This window comes from Cnephaeus nilssonii (assembly GCF_951640355.1).
Source record: "Cnephaeus nilssonii genome assembly, chromosome: 21".
NCBI lineage: Eukaryota > Metazoa > Chordata > Mammalia > Chiroptera > Vespertilionidae > Cnephaeus > Cnephaeus nilssonii.
Genome location: NC_137092.1, coordinates 23,067,705 through 23,091,593, shown reverse-complemented (window position 1 = coordinate 23,091,593; position 23,889 = coordinate 23,067,705). Strand labels below are relative to the sequence as shown.

The following is a 23,889-nucleotide window of genomic DNA, read 5'->3' as shown; positions in this document are numbered from 1 at the left end:
ATAGACTATTGTGGTGAGTGAGAGTCTCTGGCCACCAACCAAATCCACGCCAGAGGTAGCAAGAGCCACACACTGCCTACGGGGGGGAGGAGAGGGGGCCGGAACTGCGCACGTCACACACCCTGAACCTCCCAGGACAGCCCCAATTTAACATCATCTTCTTCCCCATGAAAGCAATTCGTAAAAGGTAAAATGGAACGTGGGTTCATTTGACGCTTGTTCTCATCAGGTTTTCTAGCTATATTCCAAGTCAGAAAAACATACTGAGTCCGTCATGACGGTTTTATCTTTAGAAAGAAGTAGGAAGGGGAAAAGGATATTAGTGAACATCGACTGGGTATGTGTTACGTGCTGTATACAGGCTGCTTCATTTAATCTTTAAAATATCACCATGCAATAGGAACGGCCCGCAGACCAGGCTGCCTGGGTTGGAACCCTGGCCCCACCGGCTTAAACCTCTCCCCGACTCCATTTCCTGGCTTGCAGAATTATAATAACAATACCAACGTTAGAGGACTGAATAGGTTAATTTTATAAGCGTGCTCGTGACAATGACTAGCAAACAGTAGGTGCTGTAAGCATTCATTTAAAAAAAAGAAAAAAAAACACGATTGTAGATGAGGAAACGGAGGCTCAGAGGTGAACCCGTGTTTCCAGGTCACACAGCCAGCGAGCGCAATCGGGCTGCAAAGCCTGGGCCCGCCCCCTCCGGCCTCTCAGATGAGTAACCATCCCTGAGAACCTCTGCATGGCCAGGCTACAGGGGGCCCTGTTCCTGGTTACTCTGGGGACGTGGGGGAGAGAGGGAGAAGAGCTGATCCCAATGAACATGTATCCATCACTTGCATGTGACAGGCATGACCCCTGGCCTGGGACCCCGGGAGGGTCAGGCATGTCTCCACACAGCTCCCCGGGCTTCCCTTCTCAGGGCGAAGGGCCTGCAGACTCCGCAGAGCGCTCAGCTGAGCTTGATGAGTGTCAGGAGGAAAGCCACTCAGAGCCAACAGCGGTGCTGACCTGCCCGCCCCCTCACCTCTCTTCCATCCCCAGCGCTGCCCTGGCACCTCTCCCGTGCACTGGCCCATCCCACCTTTGCGTCTGGAGAACCCGCACGTGGCCTAGTCCACGGCGGCGGGAAGGACAGCTCCCCGCATTAGGCCAGGGGACTAGATCTTTACCCCGCACCCACTCCGTGCCAGCCACTCAGCCGGGCCCTTCTCCTAAGCTGCCCCGGTTGACTTTGCCAACCATCCTCTGAAGAAAGGCAGTTACCACTGCTTTACCGGCAGGGAAGCGAGGCTCAGAGACGTTGAGCAACTTGATCACGACACAGCACGTAAGTGATGGAGCGGAACTGCAAACCTGCCTGGTTCTGTAACTGCCTGCCTGTGCGGGACCCACTTCCTCAGGAACGGCTGCGTGATCTCTGATGTTACCTCCCCCCGGCCAATATATTTCACTCCAATTCTACGGGATGAGAGGAGGGCCAGTGTGGAGAGGACACGGGCCCTGGAGGCAGGCAGAGCCAGTTCAAAAGGCCTGTGCTGCAAAGTCCATGGCTGTGTGATCTTTGACATGTTACGTGCTCGTCATTGTTAATCGTGAAGATTAGCAACTGTGTGTGCCAGCAATCCAAGCCAACGCTCAACAAACTGCAGGTCTTATCGCGTTTGGTTTCGATGAAGGAGATAAAAACAGACACAGGGACGTAATGTACAGCATGGTCGGAAACGGTGTATTAACTTGGCATGGTGACAGATGGTAACTAGACTTATGGTGATTACTTAAAAATGTACACAAATGTCAAGTCACTGTGCTGTATACCCGAAGCTAACATAATATTGCATGTCGATTACACTTCGATTAAAAAAGAAAAATATGTACAAAGGTTTTAAAACAGAAAGACCCATCTCACTCATCTAGGGGAAATAATGAACAACATAGACTGATGAACAAGAACAGACCCAGAAACAAGGAGGCATCGATCAGACTGTCGGGCCTCAGAGGGAGGGTAGGGGAGGGAGGGGATAAAGGGGAGAGATCAACCAAAGGACTTGTGTGCATGCATATAAGCCTAACCAGCGGTTAAGGACAACAGGGGGGTGGGGGCATGTGTGGGGAGGGGTGTGGGATGGGAATGGGGGGATGAGGACAAATATGTGATACCTTAATCAATAAAGAAATTTAAAAAAAAGAAAGAAAAACAAACAGAAAGACCCAGGTCCTGCACTTCCCGTTTCTCCCAGCAGGGGTCAGGCCAGTGCTGGGTTCATAAGTGCACGTGAATGAGACCCAAGAATTTGGGGGACAGCCCTGCTCCTGAACTCCCTGGGCTCTCCCGCAAGGGCTCTCCGGGAGTTACAAAGACCCCGAGGGCAGCTCACCTCTCTACCCAGGTAGGAGCCTTCCTTTTCAAAGATCAGGGCCAGGTACTCTTCGTCATTTCTTGCAAAGAACCCATTAATCTCCTCCAGCCTGCAAGAGACAAGGCGGGCCGTCACTCCACAGCTGGTGGGAATGACGCGGAAGTGCGGGTGACACCAGCTGACACTGGGCTACAAATACAGCCACACCAACCTCCTCGACTCAAGACTTCCTGGAGGTCACCCCCCGCCCCCGCCTGCACTCCAGGGGGGGTAAACCAAATCCTTAGTCACAAAGGACGGTGCCCCTTACCGAGCCTGGTTCTTCATCTCACCCACCTGGTGGATCTGCCTCGCCATCCTGTCTCTTTAAGAGTCAGGAGGGAGTAGGGGGCGGTCTGGGGAGGAGGACTGGGAAGGGACACCTGGAGGCCAGTTGTCTCCAAGTTCTGGGTAAGGCCCAGGCTTAGTGAATATGGATTCTGTTGGCTCCCTAAGAGACTGGCGATTAGTGCCCACCAGAGACGAGCCTTGATCTGTGGCAAGTCACTACCAACCGGGGGATTCGCTCCTTCCTCTCCTAGAGAAGGCATACGAAAGGAACCGAAGAACCGCAAAGTCCTCGGTACAGGAGCCCGCCGACGCTATCTAACCCAACCTCCTCGTTTTAAGATGAGGAAACTGAGCATCGGTGGAAATTAGTAAGGTGGCACATTTTATTATGTCCCCAAATCGGAGAAATAAGCTACTGGTTATTTTCATAACTCGAAGTTCAACAGAAAATAAGTGCCACAAACAAAAATGACTTGTGTCCTAGCTCTACGTAAGAGCAGAACTTCATCACACATGCCTAAGAGGCCCGCAGTGAGATGCAGGTGAGATGCAGATGCGTCTTCCTTCTGCCCCAACCTGACAACCGGGTTCCCGCCACTGGTGATGTGGTGGCGATCACCTCGAAACAGAGGGCACCACGTGGGGCCAGCACTGGCGCCCAGCCCAGCGATGGCACTAACGGGGATGCCAGAGTGGTGGGACCAGAGTGTACCCGTCAGTGGGTGGAAGGAGGTGCGGCTCTGGCCCCCACCTCTCTGGCACATCCGTTTGTGCTGTCACTGGGCAGGGCTCCAGCACTGGTCCCCGTGTTCCACGGGGGGGGTTGTCCTAACTGTCCACAGAGAGGAAGACCTATAGGTTGACAACTGCACCTACCAACCCAACTCACAGGACTCCTCGTTTTTCCTAAGTCCCCCTCCTCCGGGGGCCTCACGGAGACCCTGGACCCAGCACGTCGTCCTGGTGTGGGGTGGGCCCCAGGAAACACCCATGCCAAGCCTGGACCCTGCTCCTGACTTCTTCCATTTCTCACTGATCGTGTCTCTGTCTCTCATTTTCTCACATCCCTCGCGGCGCATTTTCAGCACCTCCTTGTCTTAGGAAAGAGGCAATCCTGGAAGCCCGCCTGGAACGCAGATACAGGCCCCCAGCCAGCAGGCCTGACCCTCGGCAGTCCAGGGAGCAGAGTCTCACCCCCAGCCCAGTCACAGCCACTGCTCAGAAAAAAAAATCACCTTCACTTCACAGGCGCCAGGACCAACCTGGGTCCCCTCCCTGCTACCCCACCACCCTCTCGCCTCTAGGCCTGTGGTCCGGGCCCACCCTGCCCCGAACCCAGTACCCGGTCGGCTCCAGTGGAGGGCAGGCGGGGGGCCACGTGGCACTGTGGGTCTCCAGGGCGTCGATGAGCCTCTCCCGCAGCGCCTGCATATCCGCTCCAGCCACTGCGAATGAAGACGGACACGGGGAGGGGCGTGAGGAGAGAGAGGGGGTCCGGCGCCCCATCAGCGTCGCCCCCAGAAACAAAGGGCCCAGGAAGAGCAGAGCGTGTCAGGCCTGCTCTGTACTCACCGCCCAGTGCTACGCAAGGGGACTCCTCCCTCCGGGGGCAGGAAAGAGTCCCTCAGACCCGAGGCCCTCCTGTTGGGCCCGCACCTCCGATGCCAACCCCTGACATTTAGGGTGATCCTGGGAACAGGGGACCCTCCCCGCTCCCGGGACCCTGGATGGGCCAATATGGAAGGGCAGCTGGAAAACACAACCGCGTCTTTCCGCCGGGGAGCTCCGCCCTCTGCAGACCTGGCTGCGCTTCAGTCCCAGCAGAAGCCCCGGGACAGAGGGAGGCAGGAGAGGAAGCCGTCGCCCACGCCCCCGGGCCGTCGGCAGCCAGGACACCCACCTGCCAGCGTCGCTCCCGGGCCACTCTTGGAAAAGGCCTTGAAGAACTGGAAACAAACACACGGGCAGAGTCAGTGAGTGGCCAACGGGGTGCCGCCTGGAGCCGCGCTCAGACCCGGCTGCTCACGGAACTGGCGGCTCTGGGCAAAGAACCTAAGTGGTGAGCGCCAGTTTCTTCACGTGGAAAAGCCGATGGAGCTGGACGCGGTCTCCCCCCCACCCCCCCCATCCTCGCATCCAACCCCTAACCCACAGCCTGAGGCACCGAGGAGGCTGGAGGCCGCCGCCCACACGCTTGGCAGCAGGTGGACGGCCTCACAAAGCCCCAGAGCCAGCATGAACGGCCGGGAGGGAGTATGTGCTGCATGAACGACTAGGAGGACCACGGCTGTTTTCCCTCGCAGACCCATGTGAACACAAAGGGAAGTGAGGTCAGACACGCCCTGGGAAGGTCAGCCGCCCTCGGAGGCCGCCTGTCCTTGCCCCTGGTCTGGGAAAAGGGGCTCGGAGGCTGCTGTCTCTGTCCACTCCACTCCCCACCTGGCTCAGCCGACGCCCCCGTTCGGTCCCGCTGAAGGCTGAGCCCGAGCCTCTGAAGAAACAAGTCTTGTCCGAGACAGACCTACTGGACTCACAGCTTTGCCCATTTACATGACACTCCAGGCCCCGTCTGTCACTCTTGGGTGAGAGGACAGACAGACGGAGGTAAGAGAGCTGCCACAGTTCAGTTGTCCTGGCAACAGCCACGGACCTGCCGGGAAAGAGCCCGCGGGCCGGGAAGAGGACTTCTCCCGAGGTCCCTGACCCCGGGGCCACCGGTGAACACCTTTGGCCTCTGCCTCCAACAGAGTGGCAGCTGGCCCTGCCCCCGGCTGGTGGCGGAGCGCAGGCCCCGGGGTCTGCCGGGCCGGGTTCCGGGCCTGACTCTGCTACACCCTGGCTGTGTGACCTTGGGCAATCATTAACCTCCCTGAACCGACTCCTCATTAAAGCGAGGATGACACCATATACCTCGAAGAACGGCTGCGAGGAGTCAATGATAACACATCTAAAGAGCTTAGTACGGTGCCTGGGAAATACAGTAAAGGGGTCACGAAATGTTATCATCATCATCATCATCATCATCATCCCTCCCCTTGTTCCTACCTCTTACACACCAGGAAACACGGATCACCCGGCACTTGTTTGTAGGCAGAAAACTCAAATCCCCAGGCCACCTGCCCCACCTGAGGAACGGAGATGCGAGAAGCCGCCCATCTCTCCCCACCTGCAACCTTCCCTGCTCCCTGGGACCTCACCTGGACCTAACCCCACGCACCGCCTTCGTCTCTCGAGAACATTAACGGAAACTTCCACTCTGGGTGAGAACCACCACTGGTACGTGCCACGGACAGCTCCGTATTTCTAACGGAGTTCTTTGCAGGGATTGAACACATGTGGAATTAACGAAGTCACATGTTAGCCTAACCCTGGTGAAAACGATCACAGATGTCTTGGGCTGTGACATGAGATCCAACAGGAAAGCGTGTGCAGGCGTTCATGGGCTGACATGGCGTCTCAGAAACAAAATTAAAAATGCACCTCTCTGTGGTGCGGGGTGCTCACACACAGTCACCCAGGGGCTGATCCTTACAGCTGTGGTTTCCATGGCGATGGCACCCCTTTATGTACAGACAGACCAGACCGCGGCTTGTTCCACAGGCAGGAGACACTCCTGACATTGCGAAGCCTGGCGCCGCTGGCGTTCCCAGGGCTACAGCGGGCATCGTCGGCTGCGGCAAAGGAGCACAGCAGCTCTTCCTCACCAGCAGCGGGTTCCGCCTTATCAGACAAGGCGGGCATTACCTCCATTAAAGGCAGCCTCCCAGACCTTCTGAAGGCCCAGCCACGGGCAGGCAGGCGGGCGGCGTGGAGTCAGACAGGAGCCGGGGTTAGCGGGAGTGACCCAGGGGAACGCAGGGACTCCAGGGAGGGCCCAACTCCTTCCCCTATGCTCCCTCCTCCCCCCGCCACCCTCCCCCCTCCGCCTTCCCTTCTGTCCTCAGACGCTCCCATCCACCTAGAATAGTGGTTGGCAAACCGAAGCTCACAAGCCACATGCGGCTCTTTGGCCCCTTGAGTGTGGCTCTTCCACAAAATACCACCTTCGGGCGTGCACATACAGTGCGATTGAAACTTCGTGGCCCATGCGCAGAAGTCGGTTTTCGGCTCTCAAAAGAAATTTCAATCGTTGTGCTGTTGATATTTGGCTCTGTTGACTAATGAGTTTGCCGACCACTGACCTAGAGCAACGTCACCTTGAGCTCCTTAGGAACTTTTCCTATCAATTAATCTCCCCTCTTTCCCCCTTTTCCGCCAGCCTCTCCCCTATGCCGACAGATGGATGCAGATCCTCCTCATCAAAGCGGTTGTGGGCTTTTCTAGAGAGAAAGGACCAGAGGGAAAGGAGCATGGGAACAGAGGGCGGCCCTCCTTCCTTCCCCAGGTCCGCACTGCCCGGTCCCCACAGCCAAAGGCTCCAAACCCAACTGCAATCTGCGTCCCTCCTCCCGCTTCCCTTCGGCCTCCGTGCCCAGGGCCAGGCCGCGGTGCTGCACTCAGCTGACCGCCTCTGGCCCACCCAGCCGCCTTCCTGCTCTCACTGCCATGTCTGATGCTATCACTGCCTGCTCCCCCCACGGCCAGGGTTTGCCATTTTTGTGCCACATCTTCCCGACACGCTCCTCCTGTGCCTTCGGGTCACCACCCTCCCTCGGTTGGCCGGACACTGACCAGGCCTTCTTGGCCACCTTCACGACCTTCCCCTCGCCCTTGTCCCAGTCTCGCCCTTGACTCCGCTCCTGGGCCCGCAGCCCTCGCCATGCCCTGCCCACAGTCTCTGCCACAGCCACAGGTCAGGTTATGACGCTCTTCTGTTTACAAACCCAGGGAGGCAGCGTCACCATCGAGGGGCTCCCCCTGCGCTCCTGAATGAATGAGTGAACAAATGAACGAGTGAAGGAACAAACGAACCGGAGTGTCCCCCTCGCCAATGTCGTCTACTTTGTCTCAGTGATTTGCAATCCGATCCCTCTGTCTCAGGTCCTCGAGGTCCTAGACTTCTGCTTCTTCCTGGTGTCCTCCGCACAGGGGTCGGGGCAACACCCCCCTTTCTAAGACTGAGTCACCCCTCCCCCAACCTGTTTCTCCGCCTCTGTTCCCATCTCACCCAGTGACCGTCCTCCTCGCCGTCGCCCAGCCCAGCACTGCCCTCTCCCACAGCCCCTCACCCAGTCAGCTGGCAAGTTCTGTGGACTTGACCTTTGTGAACCCTCCTCCACAGTCCCCTAGACCAGCCGCCTTGTCCAGACCAGGGCTGGCCCCCTAGCTCCTGGCCTGCTGTGACCGTCCGCCCCGTCCTCACTTGGTGCCCTCCCTCAGCAGTTTAAACACGCTCAGTCTTCTCATTCCCCGGCCATCTTCCTCTCTGCCACGCTGCTAACTTCCCTGAGGCGTAATTCTGGTCTGATCGTGTCACTGCTCCAATCTCTTCCCTGACTCCTCACTGCCAATGAATAATGTCCAGCTCACCACATTCGAGACCTCCCAGGACCTGACCCCAGACTTAGCTCCCACTGTGCCCCCTTCCCTCCACTTCAGCTACAATGGACTGCAACCTGAACTTCCCGCCCGCCCGCCTGCCCACCTCCCCGACTGGGGGGGCAGGACTGCCAACAGCTTGTTCTTCTCTGCAGCCCCACTGTGCCGGGCACAGTGACCGGGACATGGACGTTACTCAGAGACATCTGTTCAGTTACACTGAGAGTCTCTGCCCTTTGATCGTCTTGGAGGCGCACGTAAAAGTCACAGTAAAATCTGGTCCGGGCACATTTCTGTCCTCTTATTACAGCAGCTGTGGGAGGCGTGTGCCCTGCCCAAGGCACGCTGCGGAAACAGGCAATTAGGGCTCCAGCAGCGAGTTTTCTCTTCCCTGGGAGCAGTCAGCACCCGGCCCCTCTCCCGCCGCTTACACAGGAGGTCTGTCTTCCTCAACCTCGGGGCCGCTGGGAGACCCCGCATCTCCCCAAAAGCAGACCGGCTGGGCATCGGGCAGACCTTTACCAACCTAACCAGGAGCAACTGCCTTGTGGGGGCAAACCAGGGCCGGGTAGGAAGCACACGTTCTAGTGGTGACCATCAATGGCATGGAAGCCAAGCTTTCAGAACAAGTTTTAAGAAATATAACTGAGGCCCCAAATACCTCAAGGCGAGCCCAGAGGATCTGCAAGCGTAGCCATTCCTACGTTGTGGACAGTCAGCGGAGGAGATGGCGGAAGGGCAGGGGACTGCTGAGGGAGGGCCCTCTCCTTTTCCCAGAGAGGGGCAGGTGACACCTTTCTAGCCCTGTCCCCGCCTGACATCACACCCTCTAGCAAGAGCCACACAAGGTAACGGCCCAGACGCCATCCGACCGGGTGTCCGCACTCCCAGCCTTGAATGCAAGGACCTGCCATGACTGGGCTCCCCGCTTCCTGGCATGACCTCAGCCCTGCGCGTGAGCCTCCGCTCCGGCCCGACCAGTCTTCTCAGCACACCACATCCTTCCCACACAGGCCTTGGCTCTCACCGCCCACCCTGCCCACACTCCTCTCTCCTGGCCCAACCCCACCCGTCCCTCAGCACCACGCAGAAGCTCCCCTCTCACAGGAAACCCTCGCTGATACTCGAGGGAAAGAGCTTAGTGAGCCAGCAAAGCCCCAGCATTCGCTGCCCACACACCACCCACTGCCTGGCGACTCGATGGTGAGCTCTGTGTCCCTGGGGGCAGGACCTTCGTGTCCGGCCTCTCGGTCCCTGGCCTCTCCCACAATGGTGAGCACGTGCTGTGCACCCGGCAAACACTCACGCAACAGCTGCTGATGGACAGACTGCCTCCAGGGCAGTGCCCACCGCGGAGCCACCAGGAGGCCCGGGGCAGCGGGACGGAAGACAACCAGCGTTTAGCAAACACCAAGTCACACCCCATGTCCCAGCACCTCACACGGAAGACCTCATGTCACACTTGGCAACAATCTATTAGGTGGCTATTATCATCCCACTTTTACCGACAGGGAAACTGAGGCCTGTGGCTGGGGCATTCCCAGGTCACATACGGAAAGCAGTGGAGCCACGTCCATTATCTCCTCGAATCTTGCAAAGGGGAGACTTCTGTCCTCTCCCACCCCAGTGCTGCTGGTCCCAGTCATCTCGATCCCACCAGGCCTTTGGCCACCAAGGGCCCTGGTCCATTACCTACTGGGGCGCAGCCCTGTGGCCTATGGCAAAGCCCTTTCCCCCAGAAGTCCCAGCCTCCGGTGCCAAGCGCCGCCCAGAGCCTGCTGGGAACCAGTCCCGCCCTGCACTTGTGTTTTCTCCCAGCTGGGCTCCGGCTCCAGTCTGATGGGCCCGCCCGGCTGCGCCAGGTGTTTGCCAAACAGGCTGGCCTGGTGGAAGCTCCCTGTTTGCTCACGGTGACAAAGGGCAGGAGGCAGAGGAGGGAGACAGTGACACATGGGGCGATGACCTATGTCACTGGGGGTGGCCGGACGCCTGTGTGGGCCTGTCCCCGTCCCATCCGGAACTCGCTCTTCCCCTCTTCCACCCGTGTCCTTCTCCTGGTGCCCTCGCAGCCCGGGAGGGTAGGCGTGAGGGCAGCTCCGGTCCCCAGGGGGCAGCCGACAGGGCGACGGGGCTCTCTCTGGCCGTGTGCCGGCCACTGGGTCTGCACCTCTTTCCAGGGCACACAGCAGGCACGCTGCCCACCGGCCGGAATCTCTGCCGATCGGGAATCTGTTGGAGTAGTGTTTCCCAAACACTAAATGCCATCTAGCCGTCGGTTGTAAAGTCAATTTAGTGAGGCACAGTATTTTTAACAAATAAACAGAACAACCCAGCCAGGGTGGCTCAGGGGTGGAGTGTTGACCATGAACCACAGTTCGACTCCCGGTCAGGGCAATGCCCAAGGTCAGGCTCCGTCCCCAATGGGGGGCATAGAGGAAGCAGCCAATTGATGATTCTCTCTCATCACTGATGCTTCTCTCTCTCCCTCTCCCTCTCCTTTCCTCTTTGAAATCAATAACAAATAAAAATATACACAACAGAAAGGATCCATGTGTACAGCACTTAGAATACTGTTTCATGAAGCATCTGTTTCCGTGGTAACAGACACCACCTTCTTGGTCTCTGTTAACATGCACGTCTCACTGCAGGGCACACTAACCATGTCTGGACGCCTCTGCTCAGGGTCTTAGAGCAGAGACCCGCCAGGAGCTTGGCCCACGGGCGCCCTAAAACTAGAGTCCCAAGCTCAGGGCACCGAGCGCTCTCCTTGCCGAAACTGACCTCGGGCTCCTCGGGAGAGGCAGGGAGGTCACACCACTGCCTCTGGGGCTCTTAAGAAATGGGCAGATGACTACCGGCCCGGCCACCCAGGTGCTGCCCGTGTGGAGGCAGGGCAAGGTCAGGGCCTTGGCTGACAGCCAGCTGGGCGGTTCAGGAGATGATTAATCACTCGAGGCATTCGGGCTGCGTGTGCTGCGTGACCTGGGTAGGCACCGAGGAGCTTTTAGACGTCCTGGCTGCCTGGCCGCCTCCTTCACACCCACTGCGCCCAGCCTCTCCCAGGCAGAAACAGAAAGCCCACGGGCCAGGCCCCGCAGAACCCCCACAGGGTGTCTTGACGTGGCCACGGGGCCAATGCCAGGCCCTTTCCCTGGGCTGAGGTCCCACACCCCCATCCCGGGAGGACTCCCTGCCGCCTCGCTGGCTCCCACAGCGCCCACAGAGCTGCTCACCCTGGCCCGGCAGGGAGCAGAGTGGCCCGTCCTCTCCCCTGGAGAAATTTCCAATATTTTCAGTTCCATATCTTGGGGCCAAGGATAGGGCATGGCCCTGCCAGGGAGATGATTTAACTGGAAAGGGATGATTTATGAACAAGCTCTCTGCTGCCGCCTCTGAAGGACAGGGCCGGAGCGGCTGGCTCGCCACGCTGTTCCCCGGACCAGCCTGGCCTCAGCTGACCGGGCATCGGCCTTGACCCTAAGTGGTCACAGCCGGGCGGGAGGGAGCTCCATGGCCGCGGAATCCCTGAACCCCGAGGAACAGAAAGGTCGCACGGAGTCAGAGCTGGACATTGCTGGAGCCTGGGCCTGGCTCCCCAATGAACGGAGTAATTGGGCCGAGCTGTGGCTCCCGGTTCTGCTGGGAACGCAAAGCCCCTGAGCGCAGAGATAGCTGGTTCCGGGGACAGTGCTTGGCCGTTCCGCGTCCAGAGGCCTTTTGTGATGATTGTTAGTGGCTTTAGAGGAAACTTGCTTTTCCCGACGCCATTGTGGTGGGAGGAGGCCGACTATTTAGAGCTGGAGTTAGAGAGACAGAGGTTCGGCTGCAGCCTTGGCCTGCGCCCTGGGGAGGGTGCTAGGTAGATCCGACAGCCTTGCTGCTCCGGGCTCTCAGGCCGCCCGGGGAGAGCCTCGGACGGTGTTCGGATGTTAGTGGCTGGCTGGCGGGCAAGGCCTCCGCTCCCGTGAGCCAGAGCTGTGGTGATGGTGACAGGGCCGCGTGTGCTGGGTGTGCCACCCGCCTTGTGACGTGATGGAGATCCCTGCCACCCAAGGCACGTCGGCCTTGTGACCGTGGGGTGAGGCTACCCTGACAAGTCACTTCCCAGCTACTGGGGTTCAAGGCACTCGTCTGATGAAGATGAGGCTTGCCCCTGTCTCTGGGGCCCTCTTCTGGGGGGCCACTGGGCCACCTGAGTCTGATCCTGCCACGGACGAGTCGGCGCCTGAACCCTGGTTTTCTAGGGTGAGATCAGACCTCCAGAGCTGGGCGGTCAGGAGGCAGAGGACCTGGGAGGAGGCCCCCGGCAGCTGGGAGCTCTCACCAGCCCGGGGGGTAATGTCTTCACAGCCGAAATCCGCCCCCCCTCACGCCCCCCGCACCCCCTTCCCTTATAAAGGGGACTTGCCAGACTGCGTGAACCTCTTTCTTTTCTGCCTCCTAACTCACATCCCTTTCTGCCTTTTACGGTGTCTCAGCGGCTGGGATTTAAACAGACCAGGAGCATCAGAGAAGCTCAGAGCTGGCAGCTGCTCCCCCCCACCCCCACGCCCGCCCCCCGCCCCCCGGCCCCCAGGCCCGCTCCCCGCTCCCCGTCACGCACCCTCACAGTCGGGAAGCCGGGGATGTTGAAGTCTCTGCAGACTGCGCTGTTGGTCTCGTCAGCACAGTCCAGGGCAGCGAGGTTCAGCGCCGGCCTCCAGTCTGAAAGGACAGAAACAGCCAGAGGAGGAAGAGGGGCTGGCACCTCTGCCTGCTCACCTCCCCAGTGCAGCACCCCACCCCCTCCCGCCCCCAAAGCCCCTATGAGAAAGGCCCCCTTCCTCAGAAAAGACCCTCTGGTACAGTCAGGTTATGCATCGAGCTTGTGCTGAGGACACAGTTAAACAGCACAAGCAATGCTGTCTTGTGATGGCATCTGTGTTCCCCCTAACTGGGGGAGGGGGGCTGAAGGGAGATGGCCTTGCAGGGAAAAGCCCTCCACACAGCACCAGTTCCAGAAGGGCAGAGAGCATGCCTCAGGAAGTTTGAAATTTCCCAGGGGACCCGCGGAGACATTTTTTTGACCAGAGGAACTGGCACTCGGCCCAGCTCGGGTGGGTGGGCACTGGCTCCCCAGCCAGACAGGGAGGCAGGAAGTCCGGGGAGGAAGGGGAAGGCTCAGGGGATCGAGGAACCACAGGGAAAGAGCCCTGAGGTCAGAGTCTGGAAGGAGATTAGCAGCTGCCCAGCATCAGGCCCCAGGCTGCAAGTCCTTGTCATTTATGGGCAGAGAATGATGGCACCGTCCTGGGCCACAGCCAGGATCTGGGAAACAGAAAACAAACTCATCCACCAGGCAGGCCTCCAGAGCTCCGACTCAAGGTCAAGGTGCCCCTTAAACACCCACCAACGTTCCCCGTTACTATGAGGCTGCTCCGCTGGAAGGCAAGATACACACGTGAAGCCACAGGCAGGACGAGGCGGCGATGGGCTGGTGCCATGCCGTCTGTTAGAGCTCTGGAGGAGTTTGGAGAAGGAGAGACCTGCCCTGGGGACTAAGCATGGGCCTGGCAGGAAAGGTGGAGCAACACGAGAAGCAGTGGGTTGGGACCCTCTGAGGGAGACCAGATGGCTGAAGAAGAGCAGGGGTCCTGGGAGCGCTTGCCTGGAGGGGTGGGGCTGACTCCCACAGCACCTGGAGCCCCGGCTCTCTGGGCAGATGCATGAAGGAGGAAGCTGCCTGGTGGCACGTGTGCTCCCCACGGGGCCCTACCCCTCCTGGAGTACAGGGTGGGGTGGGGGGTAGAGGGGTCACCCAGTACCCATTAAGTGCAAATTACTAATCCTATCTAATAAAAGAGCAATATGCAAATTGACCATCACTCCAACACACAAGATGGCTGCCCCCATGTGGCCAAAGATCCTGCCCCCATGTGGACACAAGATGGATGCCACAAGATGGCCAGCAGGGGAGGGCAGTTGGGAGGGACCAGGCCTGCAAGGGAGGGAAGTTGGGGGTGACCGGGCCTGCAGGGAAGGGCAGTTGGGGGGGGACCCAGGCCTGCAGAGGAGGGCAGTTAGGGGTGACCAGGCCTGCAGGGGAGGGGAGTTAGGGTCCAAGAGGCTGGCAGGGGAGCAGTTAGGCATCAATCAGGCTAGCAGGGGAGTGGATAGGGGGTGATCAGGCTGGCAGGCAGAAGCGGTTAGGGGCAATCAGGAAGGCAGGCAGGTGAGCAGTTGGGAGCCAGCAGTCCTGGATTGTGAGAGGGATGTCCGACTGCCCGTTTAGGCCCTATCCTACCGGGATCGGGCCTAAACGGGCAGTCGGATATCCCTCGAGGGGTCCCAGATTGGAGAGGGCTGGGCTGGGCTGAGGGACACATCCCCCCGTGCATGAATTTCGTGCACTGGGCCTCTAGTGTCTGAATAACATCCCTGAGAATCATGGCTTTGCCAGGATCTCTTACCTCACCCCGAACCCGTCCCTTACGATGTCTGAAAAACCTACTTCAGAAGGCATCAGCGCTCCCAAGAACATGTTATGCCTAAGGGAGGAGCGTTAGGCTCACTTCCACGAGACAGGCCAGACGCAGGAAGAGGCAGGACTCCTCCCTGACAACGCTGACCCAGCCCTCAAAGGCAAGACTGGTAGCAACTAAGCTGGTCCTTCTTGCGGGGACAGGAGGGAGGGGCCTGGGGCCTGGAGGCAGGCCTGAAACAACACCCTCTCCCTCCCGGTCCCTGCTCCCCCCTCTTCCTTTCTTGCCGGCAATCCACTCTTGGCACTGAAGCTTCTGGAATCCTGGCGGGAGGCAGTGAGTGGGGGTGGAGGGGGAAGAGGGATCGTGTTTAGTGAAAGTGTTTAGCAGAGACAGGTGGGCCACGTCCTGACATGCCACTTCCCCAACCCCCACTGCTCTTTTGGGGAGCGCTCTCGGCTCCCCTGGCACATGAGCTGGCGTTTATCCAAATATCTGCAAGCTGGTGTGCACGCTTCGGCTTTAAGTCACTTGCTGAGCCGCCTGCACAAACGGGCCGTGCTCAGGGCAGCATCTCTCCGGCCCGGCCCTCCCGGACACTCTACCCGCCGGGTGTTGGCCCCAGTGGACGGGACAGAGTCAGGCAGTCTGCCACACAGATCCAGGAACCCAGCCAGCCTCCGGATCCTGTCCACCCTCCCTCCCAAGTCTCTCTTCATCTCCTCCCCATCCTATGTTCTTCCCTCGCCTCACCACTAACCCACCCGCCACGGCTACTGAGCTCGTGCGAGTTTCTCAGGGCAGACACTGCTCTCAGCAGCCCACCAGCCACCAAGCGAGCCTTTCTACCTGTCCGCGTGGTACGCCCCTCCCGGCTCGGGATTCTCTGGTGGAATTCTCCGATTGCCTTTAGCAGGAAACCTACAGCCCTGAGGCCATTCTCCACGTGTCCCCTGCCCACCGAGCCCCCTCTTTCCACTTCCCCCAAAGGTTGAGCTTTACTTCCATTTGTCAGGAACACTCAGCTCCGCCCCCCCGCCCCCCGGCACCCCCCCAGGAAGAGCTGCCTTACAGGCCCAAGGCTCTGCTTGTGTTCCTACCACATGCCTACAAGCCTGTCCATCCCTAAATGTCTTTTCATTTCTGTGTCCCCACGGCCTAGCACACAGTAGGTGCTTAGGGAGGGCTCCCAGCTGCCCTGTGCAGCCTCAGTGTAGCCTCAGGTCCAGAGACGGGGTGAGGTTAACACCAGGTACCTGCAAACGCAGGAGGAAGAGCGGCCCAGGTGCAGGGCTTTGCCCCGGGTCACAGGAACGAGCACCCAGGCTTCCATCCTGCCCCAATGAGGCCCCGGGAAGGTGGGAAGCGCAGGTCACCCCGATGGCCACCGGGCATACAAGAGGCCTGGCTCCTGCTCTGCATCTAAGGCCCTGTTCCCCTTGTGCGGGGAGACCCACCGAAGAGGCCCGGCTGTTTTCAAAAGAGTCGGCAAGTGAATTAAACAGAAGGGCAGAGCTGAGGGGCAATGTCGCAGCCTTCCACCGGGGAGGGCCGGGCAGGGTGACCAAGGACCACAGGCCTGGACGGCCCTGCTCCTCTCCAAGAACGCAAGTCAGCATCCCTCGGGCCGGAGCAGTGCCTGCTGCCCGCTGGGCACCAAGACTCTGAAGGGACGGGGAGGGGAGGGAAGAGAAAGGTGGCGCTCAGTGAGCACCCAGGAGACACCCAGGCGGTCCCACTCCACCGCGGCCACTGGAGGTGCTGTCATGTCCCCGCTTTACAAGCAAGGACAGGGACTGAGAGGCCCCCACCTGTCCCGGGGCTCCCAGGCTCGCCTCCCCGGGGTCAGGACACTACCTCTGTGTCTGCACTGTCTGCTCCATCACAACCTTCCAGGAGAGAGGGAACGGTAGAGCCAGCTTTGTCGGCTGGCTCCGCACCAGTCTCCGTAGCTCACAGGGTCGATACCACAGACGCAGCCCTTACTCGGATGAGAATGATATTATGTGCCCGAGGGTTTACCATGGGCCTTACTGGTCGAGTTTAATGGTCGTAACTACCCTTTGAGCAAAGTTAAGGTGCTTATCTCGAGGCCTGCTTTCCTGGACTGTGAAACAGAGATTAGAATACCATGTCCCAGGCACACAACCAATCCACGGGGAGTCTGGGATCTGAACCCGGAAAGGGAGCCCCTCTGCTGGTCTCAAGAGGGCCCAGGACCGACCAGGAGGCTCAGGGAGGGTGGGGTTGGTGGTAAGGACAGGGGATTCCTGGGAGCTCCCGGCCCCTGGGCGGTCTTTGCCTCCTTCTCTTTAAGCCTGATTCCCTGTCCCTCCCAGAAACGGAACCAGGGCCTCTTCTTACCTGCCCCAGACCCAGGGGGGGGGGGGGCGGGAGAGGGAGAGGCTGGGGCCGGTCAGGTGCTGGGAGAGTCCTGGCTGAGGAATGTTTCTCAGGAATATCAATGTCCATACCTCAGTGAGCCATGATGACATAAAGATCCGGTCTGCACGGATCACCGTGGGCCTGACTAGTCATCACTCCGGTCACAGCACCGGAGTGGAGAGGACCTCCTCTGGCTGCTCCGAGTGCAGCCAAGTGCACCGCTGCCACACGGAGCCGGTGAGAGCGGCTTCTTAAAGCGGCAGGTGACTTACATACCATCACCTGCAGGCCTAGCACCGCAGGATCAGCAGAATCAGTCCAGCCCGGCTCCTGGGGAGGAAAAACCTCCCAGTGCGGTGACTGCCCTGGCCACGTCATTTCTGCACTAGCAGGAGAGAAAATGAGCAAATGCCGCGGAGATGCGTGGGGAGGCAAGCGTGACCTGGACAGCTGTGGACTTGGGGGGGGGGGGTGGCTGAAGGGACACTCTGTGGTAAGGGGGTGATGGGCTACTTCTGAGGTCCCAAGCAATGTCCCTGCCCCACTCACAAGCCCAGGAAAGGGGCACTGGACCCAGGGTCACAAGACTTGCTTGGAGCTCTAACTGGCCGAGGAGGAGATGAGCCCCACACATCTCCTCTCTGGGCCTCCGTTTCCTTCAAACGAGGGCCCGGGCTGGTGTTGTCTCATGTCCCTTCCACCGTGTAGATTGCTACATGGCAAACACTCGGCGAGAAAAATGGCCGTGAGGCCTGTGGGTGTTAAGCAAGCCTGGGTCTCCACTGAGGCAGAGGCCAGACCCACCAAGAGCCAGCCAGGTCGGGTGGTCAGAACTAGAGCCCCACCAAAGTGTCTAGGAATTGTCCTGACACAGCGAGTCAGCCAGTACTATGAGGTCACCGCCTCGTCCCTTCCGCCCTGGGGCAGGCTTATGGGTAGTGAGGTCACGAGATGCACAAAATACCTTCCCTACCCTTCACACACCGGGCTGACACCCCAGGTCTGAGTCAGGAGGAACCACAGAACCGGCTGAAGGCTCGGTCACTCACACTCACATGAGTCCTGTGAGGCTCATGCCACTGGCCTGCACGAGTGTCCAGTGGGCTCCTGCCCCGTGCCAGGCTCTGCGCTAGGCATCGCAGGGGTACGTGGAGGAGGGCTGGTCTGTGCCCTGGAAGAGAAAGGGAGGCAAACCAACACCGCTCACCACCACTCAGTCATCCGGGTCTCACCTCCACAACTCTGCCCAGGCCATATCCCACCTGGCCCTTCCTTCCTCCTCCCCCCTCCTTTCCCCCGGCCCAAGCTCTGGAAAGTCAGGAAGAGCTGGGTTCAAGGACCTCCTCTAGCATCTATGATAAAAGACAGTACCTACTGCTCAGACATATCTCACAAAGATTATACAGGACAGTGGCCTGTAGCAAAGTGCCTGGCATCAGGGGAGTCATTCATAACTGCTTGAAGGAAGGCCTTTGGTGACCAGGTAGCCTCCTGTGACTTTCCCCTTCCCTGAATTCCTGCAACAAGAAATGACTCAGTGCCCTGGCCTGTGTGGCTCAGTTGGTTGGAGCGTCGTCCTGTGCACTGAAGGGTGGCAGGTTCGATTCCCAGTCAGGACACATACCCGGGTTGCAGGTCTGATCTCCCGTCAGGGTGTGTATAGGAAGCAACCCATCGATGTTTCTCCCTCCCTCTCTCCTTCCCTCTCCCTCTAAAACCAATAAAAAAGAAACAAACAAAAAGAAACCATATCGGACACAGACAACAGGGGGGATGAGGGCACAAGTGGGGGGTGGATGGGAGGGCAATGGGGGCATAAGGACACATATGTAATACCTTAATCAATAAAGCGGGGGGGAGACACCAGCACTGGGTCTAGAGCCCACCCTAACTCAGAAAAAAAAAAAAAAGAGAGAGAGAGAAAAAAATATTTTCTTATTTCATTAAATAGTCCAAAATACTAATTGTTTAAAACAATTAGAATATCTGATTCTAAAGTAAATTTTTTTTTAAGTTGTGGCATTTAAATCACTTGAGTTTTACACATTATTTTCATAGTAATTAATTTTTCCTTATTGTTCAAAATGTTATCGACAAGTATCTAATGTCATATGTTAGTTCAATTTGTTGTGAAAATGTTACCTATATTAAAAGTTAAATACTTGTAAAAATAAATAAATAAAATAAAAAATAAAAAAAAGAAACCATGTCCTCAGGTAAGAATCTTAAAAATCTTTAAAAAAGAAATGACTGAGCAGCTTTTGGCCCATTTCAAACACCGCTTTTCCTGGTGCCCACTCTCCTGCCGTGTGTAGTCCATTTCCCGCTAATGCAATGCAAACTATGCTTTGTGCACAGAGGTCATTCAACAAATATTTGCTGACTGATTAGCCGGTGAAGAGTAATGAAGGTCTGAAATAACACAATCGATTTCCCAAACATACGTGAGGCAAATAAGAGATGCTCCGGACCAGAACGAGGTGAGCCAGGTCCTCAGCGCTCTGCCCCTGGGCAACCACTGCCCCGGAGAACCTACCCCACTGGTCCCTGAAGAAATGAGCCCTAGCCAGTCCGATGAAATGCCTGAGGCCAGCTGGGCAGGCTTGCAAAATTCTTCTCTCCCCCCACAACCTTCCATAGTCTTGCTGCTCCTACCCAAGGTAGTCATACCAGGGGCAGGGAGCAGAGGCCAGGGGCCACCCTCCCGTGGCCCAGGGTGGTGAGAGAGCAGCCCTTTACTGGCCCACAACCAAACTTTCTCAAGGAACCTCAGAACAAAGAGGAGGGGAGGGCAACCTGGCTTCTCAGCAGGGCCTCCCCAGGAAACACCCTGTTGGCTTGGAGGGGGGGGGGGGGCCATGCTCCACCACGGCAGGTTCGGCTAGTGCCCTTCCCGATGCGATCTTGCTTAGGGGGCTGCCTCACTCCCACCACTCACAGGACACCCCCCTGTCCACCTAATCGCTCATCTCTACAGACTTCAACGCTCCCATTTTCCTTTCTGATGTTACGTTTTGCTTTTGCCCTTCCCGCCCCCGCTTTATTTTTAGGGACGGTCACTCCATGAACTGGGGAAAAGACCCCTTTTGGAAGTGGCAACCCTGATCCAGAAGTCGGTTGGGTCAGTACCTGCTGTGCAATCCATTGGAAAAGTCTGGGTTGCAAGAGGCCGAACACCTGAGTCAGCTGGAAGTTAAGCACTCTCAGGATAGGAGACTCTTCAGGATAGGAGACTCTTCTAGGTTGAGTCCGTCTGCGGCCACTAAGGACCTATGGCCTCAAAGTGGAACCTGATCTCAGGATTCTGATGATGTTCAGGCCCACAAAGTCTCCTAAGCCCCTGATGTCCCGGAAGGTGTTCCAATTCCACGTTCAACATTCTTCCTCCCTCCTGCCCTAATCAGATGTGCTGACATCACTGAAATAGTGTGAAGAGCTGCTGAGAAATGGCGCCTTCAGGTGATGGGACCAGAGAGGCATGCAGACAAGTGTCTACATGTAAACTGGAGGTAAAATGGTTTATTGGTTGCGTTTAGAAGTAACTTCCCTGGGCCCTATGGTTTCTTTGGTACCCACTGTCCAAGCTACTCAAGGAAGAGGTGGCCTGAGTTTGAAAACCATCTCCACATAAGCCATTCGGCCACAAACAGTTGAGTTTATAAAAAAAATACCAACGGCACAGCAGGGGAACAGTGGTTCCCACTCTCCTCTTTCCAAGAAAGAGGCCTGTTTCTTCAGATGCCCACAGTCCTCATTCAATGGCCGTCAATGATGAGGAGCCCTGCTAGGCCCTAGCACCACAGTCAGGAAGTAGCTCCGTTCAGAGGCAGCAAGTCAGAAGCAAATCACTACCCCCAAGCCACTCCTGCCCCCCAAACACCACCGGCTAGGCACATGTGTGACACCACAGCGCTCTTTAAACTGCGGAAAGGAAACTCGGAGATAACGTCTGACCTACAGTGAGCACTCAGTAAATACGAATTACTATGATCACCGTATTCCCGCAGCTCTAAGTCTTAAGCTTTCAAACATGTCAACATTTCTGTAGTAGAGTACACCTTTCACTCCCTACACATAGGGGACTTCTTATCGCTCTACCCCTCGGGCTGTCAGTGAATGAATGGGGTTTCCCACCATGGATGGGGCTTTTCTAATCAAAGCAACATGGCTAGAGTGGAGCGAGGGCCAGACCCACACTGACCGGCTGCCTTCGGTCAGGCCTCTGGGCTCAGAGGGTAACACAGAAGGGTCAGAGAGGGAGCGTGGACCGGGGGAATCTGAGAGAAGGAGGTGGCCCAGAAGCTGACGAGCTGGAGGCAGCAGGCCTGGAACTGGCACAGGAGAACTGCCTCAAAGGTAAAGCTGAGAAAGGACGCCTGCGTACCAGCTGGGTCCACTACCCACGAGGGGGGCCAAGAAGGAGGGGGGCCAAGAAGGAGGGGGGCAGAACGAGTGACAATTCCTGTTCTCCCCAGCACCGACCCACAGCAGCTGGGGAGCCGGGCAGGAAGGCGACGCGGCTCCCTGAGCAAGAAGAGGACGGGGATGCCACCAGGCTGGACTAGAGGAAGCCCTAAGGTGTCCGCCGAGATGGAACAAAGGAGACCCAGCCGCAGGGATGGGGGCAGTCAGCCGGAAAAGGGCGGACGGGAAAGCAGAGCCGGTCTGGGGGCCCAGGCCGCGAGCGGGGAGAGCAGCTCAGACAGGGGCCGGGGGGAGACCGAGAAGCCAGGGAGCAACAAGGGAGTGGAGGGATGTGAAACCGGGGGAAGTGGGAGGGGCGGAGAGGAAGGGGTGGGCGGAGGTGAGGGGCCGGGGGAAGCGGGTCGAGGGGGAGGGGCCCTCGGCAGGGCAGGTGGGTGGGGAGGGTCGGCCCGGAGGCGCCCGGGGTGCGGGCCTCCCCTCCGGCCCCGGCTTCTCACCTTTGACGTCGTTGGCCAGCGCCTTCCACATTGGGGCGAAGGCAATGCAGTGGCCGCACCAGGAGGCGAAGAACTCCACGGCCCAGGCGCTGCGGGAGTCCTGCAGGGCGCCGCGCACCGAGTCCGCCTGCAGCAGCGTCAGCGGGTCGGACGGCGAGTAGAGCGCCGAGCGCGGGGCCGCGCCAGCGCCGGGCACCGCCAGCAGCACCAGCAGCAGCAGCAGCAGCAGCAGCGACGGCGGCGGCCCCGAGCAGCGGCCGCACCAACCCATCCTCCGCGCTGCGCCCACCACGGCGCGCAAGTTTCGGATGAGTTGGTGCTCGCTGGCGCCGCCTCACCCCCTGCCTCCGTCCCGGGGGCGGAGCTACTGGGCCCCGCCCCCGCCGCCCTGCCCCGCGCCCCGTCGCCCCGCCCCTCCCGCGGCCACGGGGCGGGAGAGCGGGCGGGGGCGGGGCCTACGGACCCACGTGCCTGAGCCCCGGCCGGACCGCGAGCGACCCCTCCGCGGTTTACCGGAGCCTCGGAGGCGCGCTAGCACGGTCCGGCCTGGGATCCAAGGAAGCGGGGAGCGCAGCCCGGGCCCTGGGGCCCTCATCCCCAAATGGAAGGAGTGGGGCGTCCGCGGGTCAGAGGCCCGCACCCGCTTTCGCGGAGCTGCTAGGGACTGGGCGAGGTCGTTTGGCTTCTCACAGGCCCTGTATCCAACCGAAAATGAGTTGGAATAAGCGATAAGACGTTGCACATTAAAAACAGTTGGGGGAGAAGACGGACCGGTGGTAGGACAGTCTCTGAGTCTCTGACCACCATGACTCCCACAGGGATCACCAGTGTCCACACCGCCTGAGGCCCGTGACCACTCAGCTCTTTCCCATTCGCCAAGGGGCCTGTAGCTTCCCTGACTGTGCATCCTAGATCCTGGGACATCCCTGTCTGCACACCCATCCACGCCTCCTGCACATGGCCGCTCCTTGGCCCCTCGAGAGGATACATAGACCTGGGGGGAAGCTGATGCAATCTCTAGAAGCTGGCCTGGCGCTACTGGGGCAGTGAGTCCTAGGGTCTTGGGAACCATCCCATGATCTGAGAAGTGAGGAGCAGGAGCTTGGGGGCGGGGGGGGGGGGGAACACATCCCTTAGCCCATGAGTTTCTTGCTCTTTGAAAAGGGACATGGTTGGAAGAGGGCCAGAAGGCTCAGAACCCCGTTCTAATGAGCTAACATTTGAGCCAAAGACCCAAATGCGGTGTTGGAGGAAGCCTTGTGGCAATCTGGGATGAGGGCGCTCAGGGGAGAAATCCGGAGGTTGGGGCTTTTGTTGCCTTCATATGTTCCTCTTCTCTGTGCGCAGGCTTGACCTACACAAAGAAATTACATGTTGACCGGATGGAGTGTTAGTTAGTACCTCCCCAGCTCCTCCAGCCAACTCCAGATACTGAGTACCCTCCTCCCTCACTTCTGGCAGCCACTGAGAGCAGGCCTGGCCCAGGGTCATCAGGATAGAAGGTTCTCTCGAAACCTTGGATTCCAGGGGCTGGAAGGATTCCAGGGGCCGGATCAGGTGCCGGTAAAAGTCAAATGCCTTCCAATGTCTTCATTGTTGAGCAGTAGTTCTTTCCCCCGGGGGCCTGATAATTAAGGAGACAATGTCTGCTGAGCATGCCGGCCTGAGAAAGACACCCTGGGTGAGTACACAGAGATGTGCTTGTTCACCACGTATCTGTTTCGGTGTCAGAAACGGAAAAGAATGCAAACTCCCTGAATAGATTAGAGATACTTTCCTGGCAATGGGGCCAAAGAAACAGAGAGTTGTAACATCTGGGGTTCCAATCCCTTGGAACAGGGATTTCTGACGTTTTAGTCTCGGAAGCCTTTGTTTCAATAGAATCTTGAAGGGAAACTTAAACAGACAAAAGCAAGCTGAAGCTGTGACCTAGAGTGAGTCCTTCTT

General features: G+C 58.3%; 1 protein-coding gene across 2 annotated transcripts in view; it reads right to left on the bottom strand.

The window, feature by feature from the left end:
* QSOX1 (quiescin sulfhydryl oxidase 1) overlaps window positions 1-22,291 on the bottom strand; it is a 38,970-nt gene extending 16,679 nt beyond the window's left edge. For both annotated transcript variants that reach the window (XM_079760544.1, XM_079760545.1), the window contains exons 1-5: window positions 21,943-22,291; window positions 12,778-12,878; window positions 4,597-4,642; window positions 4,039-4,141; window positions 2,385-2,475 (exon numbers count right to left, since the gene is read on the bottom strand). In XM_079760544.1, the coding sequence (XP_079616670.1) occupies window positions 2,385-2,475; window positions 4,039-4,141; window positions 4,597-4,642; window positions 12,778-12,878; window positions 21,943-22,213 (612 nt within the window). In that variant the 5' untranslated portion in view covers window positions 22,214-22,291. The remainder of the gene's footprint in view (window positions 1-2,384; window positions 2,476-4,038; window positions 4,142-4,596; window positions 4,643-12,777; window positions 12,879-21,942) is intronic.
* Window positions 22,292-23,889: the final 1,598 nt, after the last annotated feature.